This window comes from Salvelinus namaycush, chromosome 18, assembly GCF_016432855.1.
Source record: "Salvelinus namaycush isolate Seneca chromosome 18, SaNama_1.0, whole genome shotgun sequence".
Lineage (NCBI taxonomy): Eukaryota > Metazoa > Chordata > Actinopteri > Salmoniformes > Salmonidae > Salvelinus > Salvelinus namaycush.
Genome location: NC_052324.1, coordinates 25,388,852 through 25,407,129, shown reverse-complemented (window position 1 = coordinate 25,407,129; position 18,278 = coordinate 25,388,852). Strand labels below are relative to the sequence as shown.

Here is an 18,278-nt window from a genome sequence, read left to right as displayed (position 1 = left end):
CAATTAGTCAAATTAATTGATCCCATGCTTCATCCTTTTTTCGAAACTGTCTTTTCCAAAGATGTCTTGTATATTTGGAGGTACTTATCGAATTGTTTCTAGGATTTATGTTTTGCTAGGTTTTTTCCAGACCGTCTGGCTAGCATAGTACGCAGTCATAGACTGTTCACAGTAGTCTCAATTTCGATCAGGCATTGTTAATCAAAACCTGGGTCCTTTCTCAACACAGTTTGAAAGCGTCGCGGTGAGGGCAGGTGGAGAGCAAGGAGGTGTGCATGCTAACGTTCATTTTGTTGTCATTTCAAATACTGCAGAATAATATACATTTCCAAGTCCAAACGTTCCAGTCGTTGCATTAATAAAATATATTAATGCGTTATCCAAGTTGTTTACTAAATGTAGCACAGCTAACTGTTGGTTGTAGGGCTAGTTAGCTTGTTCCTTCGTCACGCACTTGCCATAACTACACGGTTAGCTAATTTAGGTCGCTAGTTTGTGTTTTTTTTAAGTATTACAATTATTTTATGCTGTTGGTGAGGGTATACTTTTCTCAGCAAGTCCCAAAATAACTAACTACCTACGTTATATTATGGAAAGTGGGTTGCTTGCTAGCGTCTTCTAGGCTAAACTTCCGGCGTAACTAGCTAGCGAGCCAGCATACTAATTTAGCCAGCTAGCTAATGACATGAGATTACTCAATCGTGCTTCCCTAAACCCAGTTAACGCACTGCATTTACATATAGGTAGGTGTCCAATGTCACTTCATTATTGCCTTTCAAATGCATTGCTTGCATAGTGAACTGTTTCTAGCAACACCACCATTACCTGCTTGGTTTGAACTGTTCGCTAACGAACTAACATAGCATCTCAGCTGAGAGCACGATGAGCCCTCCCTCGGAAGTGAGCATGCGCATAATGTCTTGTAAACAATGAGACGATTCCAGACGGTCTTGACTTGAGCATTGTAACAGTTTATCCTAGCTGAATATTAAAATACATTTCAGATCATGAACGATAAGCAGTTAAGATGATGTCTGGTAAGTATGTAGAGACGACTTTTGTCATCAAATATGTGTTAAGAGCGTGTGTCAATAACATCACTATGAAGACATGAGATATCAGATTGTTCATGCACAAAAATAGATATTAGGACTGGCACTTGGGCGTGAGCATGAGTGAGATTGCATCGACGGTGATTGGAAATATTCCCTGATTTCTCTGAAATCTAGGAAGTTTAAAAGCATCGAACGCAAAAGGCTTTTAACGTGCTTTATTCCGTACACATCTAGATTTTTATCGGAGCGTTTTTTGTGTGCAAAGCTTTCGAATCGCCCCTTCCTTTCATGGCTTGCATGTTTTGTGAACCTGCAAAAAACCAAGCGGCACGTAGACTTGCGTTACTTTTCTGTTTGATCAATCAAAAAAGGCTGACAGTTTATTTCGGGGTTTTATCATATTCAGGGTCAGGCTGTGAATTTATGTTGTCTATGCTTTGAAACAGTCCATTAATGGCAGAGACCTACTTATGGTCGGTCTCGAGGATCATGAGGAGTAAGGTGCACTTGTCAATTAGCTCAAAAGGCTGGGTTCCAGACAAACATTGAACTTTTTCAGTTGGCAGCGTCACACAATAGAATACATTTGAGTCATTTTATAAAGTAATTCACAATGCTTTATTAGGAAGTGTAATAGACTACTGAGATGATATTCAATTAATAAGTTGTTACACATATCATGTCCAAGCAGGAATGCATGATTCAAAATATGTTGACATTGAACTTAATCCAGTGATTATGATTGTTGGGTTAATGAAAGTAGGGCTCCAGAATTTGTATTATAATTTTTTTCAATAGTGATGAATTTGCCTTAATCTCTTTGTGCACTAATATGGTATATATAGGCCTCATTCAATTGGTTCTAATTCATTACCTGAGGAAGTTGAAACTCAAAACACATTAGCTAGATAGCTAACTCTAAATATAACACCTACTGCTAGTAGCCATGTATTCATTTAACAGTAAATGTAATCTCCTAAAACATTTTTGCATTAAGGCGTAGTTTACTCGTCATGGCCGATGCGCAATTTCTCTCGCTCTGTATTTCAAAGCCATATCAGATATATTATACCGTCAGAAAACTGAGACCCTCCTCTCTTTAATATGAACAACGAGTTGCCTCCAAAGTAGTTTTTTCCAACAATTGCATTTTGAAATGTTATACAATCACGAGAAAGGGGAGAGAGTGTGAGAGGCTCATGCATTACAGCAGCCGGTCCCAGCGAAACAGGCAGGCACAGCTGCAGGACAGGCACTTCTATTACAGGAATCATGAGAATAATGCACTTTACTGTTGGAACAAATAAAGTTTTTATCCGCCCCAAAAAATAGGACGTTTTGATTGAGGTGACCAGGTACCTCAATCAAAATAGAAACATTTACTATCACTATCATTACACAGCAGTTTGTATCTGAATCTGATATCATATGATGTGTTACCCTCTGACTACACAGGTAGCCTAGCTGAAGCATGGAGGCGGTTCTGAGCAGGCTGAGAGGGCTGAGTGCAGACGAGCTGCGAGAGGAGTTCACAAGGGCCGACCTCAAGTGCGGCCCAATCACGGCCACCACCCGTGCCATCTTCGAGAGGAAGTTGGCCCGCGTCCTGGCGGGAGCCGAGGGCAGCAGCAGTAATGCCACCACTACAGGCCCAGCCACAAGCAGTAGTGCAGCGGCGGCCAGTGATGCAGAGCAGGCCAAACCAGTGCCGTCATGTGCTACATCAGCAGCGACTGGCACTGACTCTCCTAAGGCTGTCAGTGATGAGATGGACTTTGGTTACGGAATGGGGCTCAATCCCCCAGAGGAAGAGGAACTTGGCCTGACAGTGAAGTCAAGGGCCCCTTTTAATATCAATAGGGAAGACACTGGCTCTCAGTCTACAGCAGAGACTCCTTCAAAGATGGCCCAAGTGTCACCAATGTTCTATGGAGTGTGTCCGTTATGGGAGGATGTCTTGGCTAGAAATGGTAAGAAACTGTTATTTCACCTGGGCTGATGTAAACTATCCCTGCAATTTACACTTTGGGCTGTTAATCGGTCAAATGTGTATTTGTCATTATTTATTTTCCCACACAGAAATGCGAAGACAGAGAACTGTTGGCTGGCTAGCTATTGGGTTGCACAAAGTGCAGTGCGCATCTTCTGTATGTTGACCATGCTGTCACACTACGCTCAAGGTCCAATTCAAACATTTGATGTTGCTTCTCCATGACATCATGCTGTTCAGGGGTTATTTTGGTTTTGAACCGGCAGTGGATGAGATCCATAGCACCTGTCACCTTATGGCTTTCTGCATTAGCATGGCAACAAAACATTTTAGTAGTAAGAATTTGAGCTGCTTTGCTTTTAATGTCGGCAAAATAACTGACCGTTATCTATTCCATTTTGAATCCAGTTTACATTCTGGAATGTTTCTAGTTGTAGGTAGATATAAAGAGCTATCTATAGCCTATAGAAACATACCTTTTTTAATGTACATTTTTTCTCTCACTTCCAGATAGGGCCCACGTGTATGGTGATAAGAAGGAGGCTCTTCAGGCTGTGAAGATGATGAAAGGAGCTCGCTTTAAAGCCTTTGCCAATCGAGACGATGCTGAGAAATTTGCCAAGGGAATCTGTGACTATTACCCCTCTCCTAGTAAATCCACCCCATGTGTCTCCCCTGTCAAACCAGGCCTGGTCTTCTGCAAGGGTGAGTGCTGGGCTGAGAAGGACAATTATCTCTCCTTACAAAAAATACATTAGTTTGAAAAATATGCAAAGTCAGTGCTTTTCAAGGGTGTTTGGATGGCATTTAATTTCTTGGACTTATTAAACGAGTAAATTGTTTATCACATATTCTGCTGACCTCTGTTTTAATCTGTTGTCTCCGTCTCTCTTGTCTGTGGCACTAGACAACGTCCCTGTCATGGAGGCAGACACCATCAACAGGGAGAGGGCCAACAGCTTCAAGAGCCCTCGCTGCCAGGATCTGACAGCCAAGCTGAGGAAGGCTGTGGAGAAGGGGGATGAGGTAGCCTTCAGTGAGCTGGTCTGGAGCAACCCACGCTATCTCATTGGCTCTGGAGACAACCCCACTGTTGTGCAGGTGAGTCAGGGAGGAAGTCAGCCAGCCAGCAGATGATTACAGTGAAGTATCACAAAAATAGGTAGTCAACCACATAGAAAAATATGACTCCTTCAGAAATGACTCAGTAATTCTCTTGACCAAATGAGTTATAATGTTCTAACAGAACTGATCTATTACTCTGACAATTTAAGTATCAATCCTATTAGTTTTCCTTTTTCCAACCAAATGAATGTTTCTAACCACAGCCCAGTCTCAAGCCAGGCCTCTGTAGTAAATGGCTGTGACAAACAAGTTGTGATCCAACACTGACCTGCACTACTTTCCTTCATCAATGTCTACTGTGTGTTCCTAGGAGGGGTGCCGGTACAACGTGATGCACGTGGCAGCAAAGGAGAATCAGCCGGGTGTTGCCCAGCTCCTGCTGGAAACTCTAGAGAATCCTGACTTCATGAGGCTCATGTACCCAGATGACCTGGAGGCCATGCTGCAGAAACGCATCCGTTACATCATAGACCTTTACCTCAATACTCCAGACAAAGCTGTGAGTCTCCTTATCTCACCCTTTCTCCATATGTACCTGCTGATAGATTTAACTGTAGGTTTAACACCGAAGAAGGTTTCTAGCCGAAACATTTGTGCAGACAAGGCTTTTAGCCGATTCCCCTGTGCAGACAAAATAATTTTAAGAAATTGAAAAATTAAGCTTCTTTTTGAGTGCAGACCTACTGTGTTTTTTAAAGTTGAACTGTAACCGACTGGTGTGTTTTGGATTGGCTTGTCTCTGTTCATAGTGTATGTGTCTAACTCTGGTTCTGTCTGTCGCAGGGCTTTGAGACACCACTCCACTTTGCATGTAAGTTTGGTTGTCCAGAAGTGGTGAATGTCCTGTGTTCACATCCTGATACTGATAAAAACTGCAAGAACAAGTACGACCAGAAGCCATCTGATGTGAGTTTCTCCAGATATATACTTTTTTTAAAGCTAGCTAATGACTGCTCATTGATCCACATGACTTTTGGATTTCTTGAAATTCTTCTGTTTCCTGACAGGTTATTTGTGAAAGAAAAAACAAAACCCAAGAGGTGAAACAGAAGATATGTGACTATTTGGAAGGTAAGTACACTTCCTCCCAATCACAGCACTTGTGTTTTTCTTATCTTCCCTGTTTACCCCAAGGCACCTTCTCTTCTGTCAACCACAGATCGCTGTTATATACCCTTACTGAGGGCCACAGACAACTCTTCCCAGCCTGTCATTGGTGCTCCCTGGTCACCTGAGCCATCAGAAACTCTTCCTCATTCGCTGGCTCCCAGGCTCATACGAAGTCCCATGGATCCAGTGATGTCAGTTAGGGCATTCGTTGGCCCACTCAGCCCATCTAAGGTCATTGTCATATCATGTCCTCTTTCAACTCGCGCTCTTTTTGTCTTCTTATCACCCATTTTCACACTTTAGTTCTATATTTTTTAGCTCATTATATTTTCATATGGGAAGCTGTTGTTGAAACACAGGATGTACAGTGCATTTGGAAAGTATTCAGACCACTTGACTTTTTCCACATTTTGTTACGTTGCAGCCTTACTCTAAAATTGATTAAATAATTATTTTCCCTTGTCAATCTACACACAATACCCCATAATGACAAAGCTAAAACAGGTTTTTATAAACTTTTGCAAATGTATTAAAAAAAAGTAAGTATTCAGACCCCTTCATTTCTTCCACATTTTGTTACGTTACAGCCTTATTCTAAAATGGATGAAATCAAAAAAAGTCCTCATCAATCTACACACAATACCCCAAAAAGACAAAGCGAAAACCGATTTTTTTTACATTTTTGCAAATGTATTAAAAATTAAAAAAAAAACAGAAATACCTTAATTACATAGGTATTCAGACCCTTTGCTATGAGACTTGATATTGACCCCAGATGCATCCTGTTTCCATTGATCATCCTTGAGATGTTTCTACAACTTGGTTGGAGTCCAAAGTGCATGCCAGAGCAAAAACCAAGCCATGAGGTAGAATAAATTCTCCATAGAGCTCAGAGACAGGATTGTGTCAAGGCACAGATCTGGAGAAGGGTACCAAAACATTTCTGCAGCATTGAAGGTCCCCAAGAACACCGTGGCCATCATCATTGTTAAATGGAAGAAGTTTGGAACCACCAAGACTCTTCCTAGAGCTGGACACCTGGCCGAACTGAGCAATCAGGGGAGAAGGGCCGTGGTCAGGGAGATGACCAAGAACCTGATGGTTACTCTGACAGAGCTCCAGAATTCCTCTGTGGAGATGGGAGAACCTTCCAGAAGGACAACCATCTCTGCAGCACTCCATCAATGAGGCCTTTATGGTAGAGTGGCCAGACGGAAGCCACTCCTTAGTAAAAGGCACATGACCGCCCGCTTGGAGTTTGCCAAATGGCACCTAAAGGACTCAGACCATGAGAAACAAGATTCTCTGGTCTGATGAAACCAGGATTGAACTCTTTGGCCTGAATGCCAAGCGTCACGTCTAGTGGAAACCTGGCACCCTACGGTGAATCATGGTGGTGGCAGCATCATGCTGTGGGGATGTTTTTTAGCGGCAGGGACTGGGAGACTAGTCAAGATCGAGGGAAAGATGAACAGAGCGAAGTACAGAAAGATCCTTGATGAAAACTTGCTGCAGAGCGCTCAGAACTTCAGACTGGGGCGGAAGTTCCAACCGGACAACAACCCTAAGCACACAACCAAGACAACGCAGGAATGGCTTCAGGACAAGTCTCTGAAGGTCCTTTATTGGCTCAGCCACAGCCCGGACTTGAACATGATCGGAAATCTTTGGAGAGACCTGAAAATAGCTTTGCAGCGACGCTCCCCATCCAACCTGACAGCGCTTGAGAGGATCTGCAGAGAAGAATGGAAAGCTCCCCAAATACAGGTGTGCCAAGAAGACTTGAGGCTGTAATCGCTGCCAAAGGTGTTTCAACAAAGTACTGAGTAAAGGGGCTGAATACTTATGTAAATGTAATATTTCCGTTTTTTAAATATATTTTTTTACTAAAAATCTGTTTTGCTTTGTCATTATGAGGTATTGTGTGTAGATGTTTTAGAATAAGCCTGTAATCTAACAAAATGTAGAAAAAGTGAAAGGGTCTGAATACTTTCCGAATGCACTATATGTAAGATTAATTGGTGTCCCCCTTGCAGGCAGATGAGTTCCGCCGGATATGGAAGACACCCCCAAGAGACAGGGCGGTGCACTTCCAGCACATCCTGAAGTCTGACCCTGACCGTGGAGCAGAGAAAGTGGGCAGGTACGTCTAGAAAGCCCGAAGTTTAACAACTTCGTTCAATTTTTTACCAGCTTCTCCAACCACAGTGTTATGTTCTCCTCCCTCACAGAGACCTTGCCAGAGAGCTGGGCCACCCCTGGGCTGAGTACTGGGATTTCCTGGACAGTTTTACAGACCTGTCTTCTGCAGACGGCCTCCGTAAGCTGGAGGAGTACCTCAACAAGAAGGACTTCAGTCAGCGTGCACACGAAGAGGCAGGGGAGAACGAAACCAGCAACCGCTTCAGAACCCCTTCCCCAGGTAATGTTATCCCCACCATTTCCTATTGATAAACTGTATAGTACTGGTATTGAATTCAGATGATCAAGTTTGAGAAATGAGAGCGATGATACAGCCATCAAGGTCTTGAATTGATGCTCCCATACAACTTTAGATTGACCAGTAAATGCATTTCTTGTGTGCTTCAAATGAACAGTTTCCCCTCCTCTCTGCCATTTACAGGCAAGCCCAAGAAGTTCTGCAACTCCATCTCAGTGGGGGCCTTCCTGGACGAGGGTGATGACATCAGCCTGGAGGAGATGAAGAACCGTCAGAACACGGCACTCACCAGCATTACCTCCTTGGCGTGTTCTAAGGACAGTCTGGTGGGTGCTGTGGGCGGCCTGGGCCTCCGTGAGTTCCACATCCTGCCCGATGACCTCATCGAGACAGCTGCCGAGCGAGACCTCCTGTGCTCCTCCGTGTCAGAGAGCCTCCTCTCACCCATCTGCGACAACGGCCTGGGCCTGTGCCCCTCCACGGGGGCAGAGAGGACTCACAACGGGGATATGATGTCCCACCGCGCCTCCTCATCTCCCTCCTGCGTGCTGTCGCCCATCTCCAACTTGATGGTGGAGTTTGAAAGGATGTCCCTGCAGGATGGGGTGGACAACCCCACCAGAGACAGGGAGAGGAGGAGGAGCGGGGGACACAGGCACGGTGGGCACAGGGAAGGACTCTCTCGGGACGACCTGGCATCCGGGGTGGGCCGTCTCACGCTAGGGGGTGACACCAATGAAGACTCATTGTTTGAGAGAGGCTGTAGCTCAGAGGCCGGGGACAGGGAGGGGGGGGTGTGGAGGGGGACCTGTGTGAGCGGGGAGGTGCAGGGAGAGGTGGTGGTAGGGATGGAGGACAGGGCCAGTGGTGGAAGCGGCAGCTCGGAGGAGTACTTTGTGGCTAAGGAGAGCTTGGAGGCTCTGGGCCCAAGGACTAGGGTGCTGGGGCCAGGGACCGTGTCAGGGCGCACACTCTGCGCCAGATCTAAGTCGTGGGATCACGGGGGGAGGGATCTGAGCAGCTCAGGATCATCCAGCTCCTATAAGTCCCTGGACAACTCCCATGAGTTACTAGCACGGACCCCACCTCGCATCAGAAGACTTTTCATTGAAGGGTGAGTGATGAGATTTAGGGTGATTGTTCTGAGGTTTTTAATTACGCAACAAGGCCCGAGGGGGTGTGATATATGGCCAATATACCACTGCTAAAGGCTGTTCTTAAGCACGGCGCAACGCGGACACAGCCCTTAGCCATATATATTGGCCATATATCACAAACCCCCTAGGTGCCTTATTGCTATTATAAAATGGTTATCAAAGTAATTAGAGCAGTAAAAATAAATGTTTTGTCAAACCACCTAGTTTATAATTAAGGATAATGTACTAGAGCTGACTGCAGAGGCGAGCTGTTATGTATTCGGTGAGGAAAATAAAGCTGCACAGTGGGATAACTTCCTGCTTACAGACATCAGCAAGCAACAGCAGAATTCAAATCTGCCAAACCCTTCAACCTACCTCTCTTGTTTTGTCTGTTGTTTCAGGGATTCACCAACCAAGTTGGACAGAGAGGTCCTGTCGGCAGTAGAAGCCACAGACATCGACCCCTCGAAGTTCCCCAGCATTCAGAAATGGAAAAGCACAATGCAGACATACACCTCATCAGACATGCAAAGGTATGCATGTCTCCATGCATATGAACAGTTGTCACTGCCTGCAAGTTGCCTTGTAAATATGGAAACACATTGACAAGGGCTTAAAATGTCAGTTGCTATCGTATGGAAACGACCAAATAAATGCAGACTGGTGGTGATATTGTTTCTGTTTGTCTTTCAGCTGGCCCAGCTCTGCAGTGGTAAAAAGCAGATCCAGGGTACATCAGGCCTCTCCCCTCACACACGGCTCTCCTGTCAGCGGCCTGGTGTCTGGTGGCCGCTTCAGTCCCGCCCGACACACAGGCTTTCCAGACTTCACCAACCCCAACCACTACAGCCCTGCACATGCCAGCTACATCCAGCGCATCGGCCTCAGGCACTTCAACGACCCCTAGCCAACTCCAAGCCCTGACCGAGACTAACCCCCCCTGGCCAGAAACAATAGGCTACAGCCCTGCCACCACGGTGGTTAAATATGCCAGAGCTCAAAACCATGTACCTAACAAAATATGCACAAGTGTCTTGAAGATTTGTATTAATGATGTATGGTACTACTTCTATATATTGCATACATACAAGATTCTCAGTATGTCGGGTCGTGATGTACACTCACTTAAAAAAAAAGAAAGAAACAGGTTTCCTTCAGTCTGTACTTTGTACTGTATGAGTGTTGAATTGACAATTAATATTATTCATAGTAAGTGTGAAACACCTGTATCATAGCTCAGTCAACTTTTTTAATAACCAGTAATACAGCTGCAGTCCCCAAAACATTGAGTAGATGTTCGTTAAACTTCAGAATAGAATCGTCGGTAAGATTCACTTAACTGAAAAAAGCTGTTTTTAAGAAGTAAAAAGAAATGTCAATATTGTAAAGTAATTTTTTTTAAATGTCAGTCAGTAGCACAAAACCAACTTTTAATGTGTGTACTAAACCAACTGCCAGTTATTTTGTTTCTTCTAAGTTCAGGAATTGCCTTAATTTTCTGAAACGATGGACCAGTCAGTCTCCATGCAGAATTAGCCACATCCTGTCCAGTTTGGTTAAAGTTGATGCATCCTGACAACAGCATAGCAACCACCATCGGACTGCAGCTCACCCAACAAATGGCTCCAAAGCAAACACGGGGAAAATGGTAATACACTGAAGTTTTCCATGTTTTTATTTTGTTATTTAATTAATAAATAGAGATGTGTTCATTTTCCAGGTACCAATGTTTTTGTGCATCATGTAATTTCTGTGTTGTTTTCACACTTCTCTTTTAACGACTGTCGGCCTCACACAATAGCTGAAAGGTAATCTTCTTGAACTGTTCTTGGTTTTTCTAAAGGTGTCTGAGAGTAATGCCAAGCTGTACATAAGAGGTTACTGCAGAGTGCAACAAAGACATGTTTACTCATTTGTAATCAATGGCTTACTAAATGTGAATGTGCAAGAACCTGACGTAGCTAAACTCTATGAAGATAGTTATCACCGTTAAAATAAGGTCCATTTACAAACTGCTGTAAAAAGAATGGTCTGCCAGCCAGCAAAGCTGAATATAGAAATCAACAGCTGTAAATCCAAATTGAATAGGTATCACCCTTACTATATAGATTGTCACTCTTAGTATGAGAGATGTGAGTAATATTGAATGTGAATAAAAAATCTTGATTAAAGGCACCAACTTTTTCATGGAGAGGATTGTATTGTCGTTCTCGTGTTCACAGGTGACACAGATTTTGTTCTGGTCTCCAAATTTTTTATGAATGTGGAGTTCTGCAAATTGCACCTAAATACTTAAACATACTTATTGTGCTTTGGCATTCTGTGCTTCTTTAAAAAAGGATAAAAAACAATTTCATTGTGAATTTTCTCCTTTTCTGTGTGTCCAGATCCTCATTTGTTTTTGACTAATCAATAAAACAGTTTCCTCACCTTTGAATTGTTGTCCTTTGAGCACTTTCTAATACTGCCTGAAATGGCGGTGTCACCCTTATTCTCTACTACTGTATATTAGTGCCTTTAGTGTGACAGTGGCACACTAACAATGTGACACTTCATAAACCATTCAAATTAGTAACAAATTACTAACAAATATTAATTTGATCCCTTCAAGCTTTGTAGTGCCAACACTAAGATGCATCAGATTTGCTGTTAGACAATATCATTGCTTTTGTCCCAGCTTGAGTTAACGCTAACCCTATTTTATAACTAAGAGTACTTATTTGGTGTACTACTGAGGAACACAAAACATTTACATGACCATGTGTCTGTCCTTTATTGCATGTTTCTACTGAACACAACTGTATCTAAACCTAAGAGGAAGCTTTGATCCAAATACAAAAGGACAGCATGAGAAGCATTCACAGAACTACAGTAAATATGCCATACTTTGGACAAATGATTTTGGTTTAAAATTCCTATCACTTCGTGTATGAAACTCGCATACCGTTTCCATCCATAATAAGTGTTGAGTGGGCCCGCACAGTCATCAGCACATCAGCTTTCTGAGTTAAGGGATCTGGTTACAGCAACAGTTCATTGAGAAATCTGAATCAGTACAAAATCCCCTTCAGTTTAATACAAAATCAAGACAGGAAGGGCACAACATACTCTTTATACTCCCCTTTCACTCTGTAGGGGAGAGTGGTGTATGTTGAGCAACTTTTACATTCAGCATCACTATGTCAAGGGAAATAAAGTATTCTTTCGAACAATGATATCTACATATATTTCACGATGTTGTGTATTCCTGGAAATATACTCTGATGAAGACAGCTTTGCTGTTGAAACGTTGGTAATTACATTTTTGCATCTGAGCGCCTAGAGTGTGCGGCTCTCCTTTATTTTCGTGTATTCCTGGAAATAAACATAACATTTTTGAAAACACAGCTTGTCCAGAAAAAGTGGACTCTTGGCACAACCTACCCAGGTATGGGGTAAATTGAGCCGCCTTGGGGTAAGTGGGTGGTGGTGCTGGTAGGTCAAAGTTGAATTAATGGAAGGAGGGTTGTGGTATATTGAATGTCTTAAACGTATGCCTACTTTCAGATAAAGATCTCGCTGTTCAATATCACTTACCCTTCCATCTCTTAACCAGTTATCTGGGACAGGGATGTTTCAATCTGCCAATTCATAGGCAAGTTCTCTGCATTTGAGGCTACTAAGCCCATGAAACTGGTCCGCGAGATTCTTGATTTGTTTATCAAGCTCAGACTCCAAGTCATCAGATGAGACCTTGTGTTCCTCTGCCACAGACTCATTTTCACACAGGTACATGTTTGTTACTGTACCTCTTCAGTGTATGTTTTCATTCCTTGCTGCTGCTCCTTCTCTCACTTCCTTGGCTGCTCTATCAAGAACCTCAAGGGGGGGCTAGATCCCTTCTTGTTTTACAATTCTATACACAGGCATGATAATGTCTGCTCTGTATCAATACAAATTCCCTATCTTGAGTTCATATGCATGACACATTGCAAAAATACTATGCATATTATGTATAAAACTGACAAAATGCAATCATAATTTGTCATGGTGGTATTGGCTCAAGTTACCCCAAGGCAAACATTTTGACTATATTAGCCCACACAGCTACAAGGATGCACTTTCATGCTAAGTTTAGGACCTCATATTGTAGCTTGTAAAGACCCCAACTGCTGTACAAAACAATCTTAAAACTATCTACATAGGTCTAGATACAAGCATCAGATGGCCTAGTAGTTAGAGCGTTGGGCCAGTGACTGAAATCAAATACCAGAGTCGCAACGTAAAAAAAGAATCTCTTGATGTTCCCTTGAGCAAGGCACTTAACCCTAATTGCTCCACGGTCATTGTTGATCATGGCAGACCCTGGCTGTGACCCAACTCTGAGTGTGTCTCAGGGGGAGGTGTGATGTACAACAACAAAAACATTTCCAAATCAAGTGTATTAATACACATTTGTAGATGTGTGAAATAGGACAAACATAAGCACCTGCTAAATTATCATGGAACTTATAACACAAATTCATTTAACTTTGTGAAAATCCATTTTTGGACCCTAACTTGCTTACCATATGGTTTCTTCCTTCCCAGACTCCATGAAATGATGGCCTCTTCCTAAATATTTGGTCACATGATTAGTTTTGTGCATGGTTTCCTAGAAACAAGCGTTGGCTCAACTAACCCCACTTTCCCCTAGTTGGCAAACGATGGCAGGGGAGTTGATCACAACAAAACACCACAGAATATCTCATTGCACATTGAAGTTACAAAATTAACACCAAAAATAACTTTCAAGACACTTAAGCAGAAATCAAGAGCCATTCAGTTCACCCTGCGACTGACATCTGAACCTCTCAGAAAGAGAACGAGTGAATACTGTAGGTGGAACATGGTCAGGTCCGTGTGAGTTTGTCCGGGGGCATGAACCCTGAGTCTCCCAGTGTCCTCAGTGCCACCCTGCCGCTGGGGCGCACGGTGAGCCAGGTGATGCTGCCGTTGTTCAGCCCAATCCTCAGCCAGCCCTCTGGAGGGAACTGCAGGGCCCTGAGACATACAGACAGAAAGAGATTGAGACCGTTAGAGCAACCGATACACCCTGATCTAACAAATATACACATCTGTCATGGGATGTTGGCAAGCACATCATTATTGTCACGAAATGCAAAAGATATAATATATTGGAATTGCTACACAAGGTCATGATGATTAGCATCGTCTGTTGAATGGGGGTTTGCTCCAGCTTCAGCCTGCCTCGGGAGACCAACACACCTGCACACAAAATAGCGGATGACATTGGCATGACAGACGATGATCTCGTAGCTGTCCTCCTTCTGCTTGGGATCAGCGCGGTGGATGTAGCGGCGGAAGGCAGCCTCGATTCGGGCCCCGTCCTCGTGGTACTGCTGTAGAGCGGTAGAGAGGTCCACAGTGGTTGTGTAAGACGAGTGTTTGAGCTGACCTATGACCTCTCATTGCATTGCATTGCATTGAATGATACATACAAGCAGACACCTGTAACTATAATGAACAAAAATATAAACACAACATGTAAAGTGTTGGTCCCATTTTTCATGAGCTGAAATAAAAGATCCCAGAAATGTTCCATACGCACAGAAAAGGTCTCTCTCAAACTTTGTGCACAAATTTGTTTACATCAATGTTAGTGAGAATTTCTCCTTTGCCAAGATAATCCATCCACATGACAGGTTTGGCATATCAAGAAGCTGATTAAACAGCATGATCATTACACAGTGGGTGGGCCTATGCCCTCCTAGGGCCACCCATGGCTGCATCCTTGCCCAGTCATGTGAAATCCATAAATTAGGGCCTAAGGAATTTATTTCAATTGACTGATTTCCTTCTATAAACTGTAACACAGTAAAATCTTAGAAATTGTTGCATGTTGAGTTTATATTTTTGTTCAGTATAGATAACAAGTGAAAGGGACACTGAACAGGAGGTAATATGACAGACACACAGGCCATTGAGAATCCAGAATGGCCATCTCACCACAGCGTCAGGCTTCCAGTGGGTGACAGGAGGCACAGGTTCGATGGGTGCTCCTTCTCTTAGCAAATCACAGCTCACCAGCTCCACCCCTAAACCAATAACATACCGGAAGATTAAAGTTAGTTAGCGGTGAGTAGTGAAATACTCATCATGATTCATGACATTTTTACTCTGAAATATCTGAGATCAAAGCTTCTGAGGCTGTTATCAGATAGAGCCTTGGTATCAGGTGATGTAAATATCTGCAAGATGTATAGGAGCAGGTAACCAGCCCTTCTCCTGAACTACTGGGGCTGCTGGCTTTTGCTCCTGCTCTACACAAACACACCTGATTCAACCATATGGTCTATGAATTCTGTTGAATCAGGAGTGTTAAATTCAGTCGGAGAAATCCTTCAGGATGGTAGCTCTCCAGAAGGAGATTTGGTCACTCCTGATGTACGTTACTGGTTAGTCTCATGGGACCTGGAGCTGAATATTGTATATACTCCGGAATACGCCTCAGCTGTAAAGTGAATATTGTACATACTCCGGCATACGCCTCAGCTGTAAAGTGAATATTGTACATACTCCGGCATACGCCTCAGCTGTAAAGTTTGCCGGTCTATGGTTCTGACCTGGGAGGTATTTGCTGATGATGTTGGCAGTCTCGGTGGCCCTGGCCATAGTGGAGTGGACCATGATGTCATACTTTAACCCAAGGGCAGCCAACCGCTGGCCAGTAAACTCAGCCTGCTCCCGACCTGCAGAATACAAACACATAGTCCACAAAATTAGCAGACTGCAATTGTGAACCACTTTCACCACCTCTGTTGAGTGCTGCTGAATATGCTCTTCTTATTCACTAAAACTCAACTGTTGAGCTGGAGAGTAGAGTTGAGAACTAGGTCTATGTTTCATGCCTTTAGCAACATGAGTACACAGCAGCACAGGGTACACAACCTAAAGGGGTGAGGATTCTCTCATGGTCTCCATTGCCACTCAAGTTGTACTGGGAGTGTCTGATGAGGAGGATGTTGCGTGTGGCTTTGGGTTTCCCATTGTCCTGCTCTGAGCTTGGGTCTTCACTGACGACCTCCTTCTTCCCATTTGTCAACAGTGCGGACAGGTCCCGCCTAGTACAGTACAGAGGGAACAAATTAGTGATGTATGTGTGTTGTGGTTTACTTCTCTTGATGACATGCCAAGAGCCCAGACCTGTCAGGCTGTCAACATGTTGTCGCTGGCTGCTAATATCAATCAATCACACTGACTCAGTCAGACTAAACTACTTGACCCACATGAACAGATCTGACCGCCCTCTATGTTTTATAGTAGTCTGCATCAGACTTAGCTAATAAAGGAGGCATACTTATCCCAGTTGAAGTCCCAGGCATTTCCAGTAGATTCAACAGTGCGGTTCCCCGCTGGCTGTGCAGCTTGCAAAACATTGAACAGGCTCCACCGAGCGGCTCGCGTGTGGCCGAAACAGCCCTGGTATTCAGCTGCGGCAGCCGCAACAACCAGCACCGCTGATCCGCCAGCGAACCCACACACTATTTTAATTGTCCTCCGATATGACATGTTGTGAAAAACTATCGGTTCTTTGCAGTGCGTTTGCTAGGTAGCGAGCTAACTTGCTAATGCCGCCCAACGTCTGTAGTAGAAGAGATTCCTTTCAAGAACTGAGGAGCGGCTAATCCTGACCTAGCTAGATCAGCCTCTGGTTTGGTCTGTGGATTTACACCCTTTCTATGTGCAGGAATAGAGTGAATACCCTCCAACGACTCTTTAATCGCTAGCTAAAAATAAGTCCAGTCAAAGATTATGAAGCTTCTTGGAATCACTTAACAAGCTAGCAGCTAACTAAAAAGGAAAACATAGAGTGCTTGGAACTATGGTGTCTCGCTAGAGCCAAAGAACCAGCTAGCGCAGATATTACGATACGCGAAAGCGCTGGACAAAACGAACAAATTATTAACCATTAGAGGGCGCGCACAGCCCATGAAACAGATGCCAAAGACCTGAAAATTCAGCAGGGGAGCAGAGAGATTGTGGAGGTCCTTATTATAATAAATAATGTGTATCTCTTTTGGATTTTCACTCTCTACCATCACAGTAGGGCCAAAGTCAAAAGGAATGTATATGTAACAAAAGTTGCATAAAACGATAGTGATGAGTGACTGGTTTAGATATGCAAAAAAAAAAATAAGCAAAATGAAATATATTAAATCCGATTTGAGGGTGAATAAAACGTGTGGCCCCTGGCTGTAACCTAAGCATCCCATCACAGTCCTCTTCGTTTTGCATTGAACTAGCTTTAAAATATATTATATTGTTATCTTCAACCTAGGCTCCACCTTTCAAGCGGTTTTGTGACCTCACTCGTGGGCTGGATTGCTAGAGTGGGATTTCTAGTCTTTCGGAGCGCAGTATATTTTTGCTTGTCTATCTTTGGATCTGTGTGCGTTTAACAGTAATAAAGACATATTTTCTGAATCGGTAAATGTAGATATTTCAGACTGGATCTTTACATCTGTATACCGTCTCCAATTGGAATAAATAATTGAGGAATGTGGAAATTACAGAATGCCCAACAGCGTTGGAAAGAGATTTAAACCCACCAAATACATCCCGGTATCTACTGCTGCCACTTTTCTTGTGGGATCCACCACCTTATTCTTCGTTTTTACGTAAGTTTTATCCTTGTTTAAGTCATACATGCTTCTGCTAATAGTCTACACATAATAAAGCGTCCTCATTAGTATCAATCCTAGCCTAGGTCCAATGATCTGGTGGTAACCAATGGCTATTACTGTTAGAAGTTTTTGTTGGAGAGGTTTAGACTGCTTTTTCGGGTCGGATCTTTATGCTGTTATGAATGGTTTTATAAAATGTTTTGACTGTGCACGGAACAGGTTATTATTGTCTTGTACTCGTTTTGGTGACAATGTTTAGGTGTGTCGAGGCATTATGGTAGAAACTCCTTTGTGACATGTAGGCCAACTTTAGGCTATATTTGTTTTCCAAATGCATTTTTTTTTTCTAGAATAAACGTCATTGGACACCCCACTCAAGCTTGAAGTAGCCTAGGAGGTAGGCACATAGCGGGTATAGGTTGCTATGAAGCCGTAGTCCGCCATACTTGCCAGCGGGTTTCTCCTTTAGTTCTACGGGCGAAACAAGCAACGGAGCAACGAATTGTTATATTGTTGCAACTGGTAGCTTGGGTTATGGATGAGTTCAATATTGAATAGGAATACTGCCTCGCCTTCGAAATCTACATCTAAGTGTTTAACGGGACATTTACTCCTGTCACTCAAGTGCATGCGCTCTGAAGGTTGTAGTGTTTCGAGCCGTACCGCTTCACCTTCATTATGGAAATGTATGTGGTTTACAATGAGTTACGTTTTTCTGAAGGTTCTTTTTTCCACCCTGATTTGTTTTGTTCT

General features: G+C 43.3%; 3 protein-coding genes across 4 annotated transcripts in view; 2 read left to right on the top strand and 1 right to left on the bottom strand.

Annotated features, from left to right (window-relative positions):
• The first annotated feature begins 44 nt into the window (after nt 1-44).
• On the top strand, nt 45-11,296 carry LOC120063268 (ankyrin repeat and LEM domain-containing protein 2-like). 2 transcript variants are annotated; one of them, XM_039013533.1, is made up of 13 exons: nt 45-269; nt 2,511-3,025; nt 3,556-3,750; nt 3,953-4,146; nt 4,481-4,669; nt 4,954-5,076; nt 5,178-5,241; nt 5,330-5,511; nt 7,317-7,423; nt 7,512-7,702; nt 7,904-8,834; nt 9,261-9,392; nt 9,553-11,296. In XM_039013533.1, the coding sequence occupies exons 2-13, from the start codon at nt 2,527-2,529 to the stop codon at nt 9,764-9,766; spliced, it is 3,021 nt and encodes a 1,006-aa protein (XP_038869461.1). In that variant the 5' UTR covers nt 45-269; nt 2,511-2,526; the 3' UTR covers nt 9,767-11,296. The 2 variants fall into 2 exon arrangements, with proteins under 2 accessions (XP_038869461.1, XP_038869460.1); XM_039013532.1 differs by lacking the exon at nt 45-269 and adding an exon at nt 931-1,037.
• A 322-nt stretch (nt 11,297-11,618) lies between these two features.
• On the bottom strand, nt 11,619-16,726 carry LOC120063265 (serine/threonine-protein phosphatase PGAM5, mitochondrial-like). The gene is made up of 6 exons (XM_039013528.1): nt 16,199-16,726; nt 15,790-15,962; nt 15,465-15,590; nt 14,848-14,936; nt 14,107-14,240; nt 11,619-13,881 (listed from the first exon to the last, which is right to left on the bottom strand). Exons 1-6 carry the CDS (start codon nt 16,408-16,410, stop codon nt 13,731-13,733), a joined length of 885 nt encoding a protein of 294 aa, XP_038869456.1. The 5' UTR covers nt 16,411-16,726; the 3' UTR covers nt 11,619-13,730.
• Nucleotides 16,727-17,249: 523 nt separating this feature from the next.
• The window catches only part of LOC120063262 (palmitoyltransferase ZDHHC8B-like), a 114,114-nt gene continuing 113,085 nt past the window's right edge, over nt 17,250-18,278 (top strand). Inside the window, exon 1 of the mRNA XM_039013525.1 lies at nt 17,250-17,519. Coding sequence (XP_038869453.1) covers nt 17,416-17,519 — 104 coding nt within the window. The 5' untranslated portion in view covers nt 17,250-17,415. The remainder of the gene's footprint in view (nt 17,520-18,278) is intronic.

Coding starts and splice junctions, on each gene's coding strand:
- LOC120063268 (XM_039013533.1), top strand. CDS start 2,527: ATGGAGGCGGTTCTGAGCAGGCTGAGAGGGCTGAGTGCAGACGAGCTG. Junction 7,424..7,511: donor GGAGCAGAGAAAGTGGGCAG/GTACGTCTAGAA, acceptor CCTCCCTCACAG/AGACCTTGCCAGAGAGCTGG. Junction 8,835..9,260: donor AGAAGACTTTTCATTGAAGG/GTGAGTGATGAG, acceptor CTGTTGTTTCAG/GGATTCACCAACCAAGTTGG.
- LOC120063265 (XM_039013528.1), bottom strand. CDS start 16,410: ATGTCATATCGGAGGACAATTAAAATAGTGTGTGGGTTCGCTGGCGGA. Junction 14,241..14,847: donor ACTGGAAGCCTGACGCTGTG/GTGAGATGGCCA, acceptor ACCGCTCTACAG/CAGTACCACGAGGACGGGGC. Junction 13,882..14,106: donor ATCCGCTATTTTGTGTGCAG/GTGTGTTGGTCT, acceptor TGTATGTCTCAG/GGCCCTGCAGTTCCCTCCAG.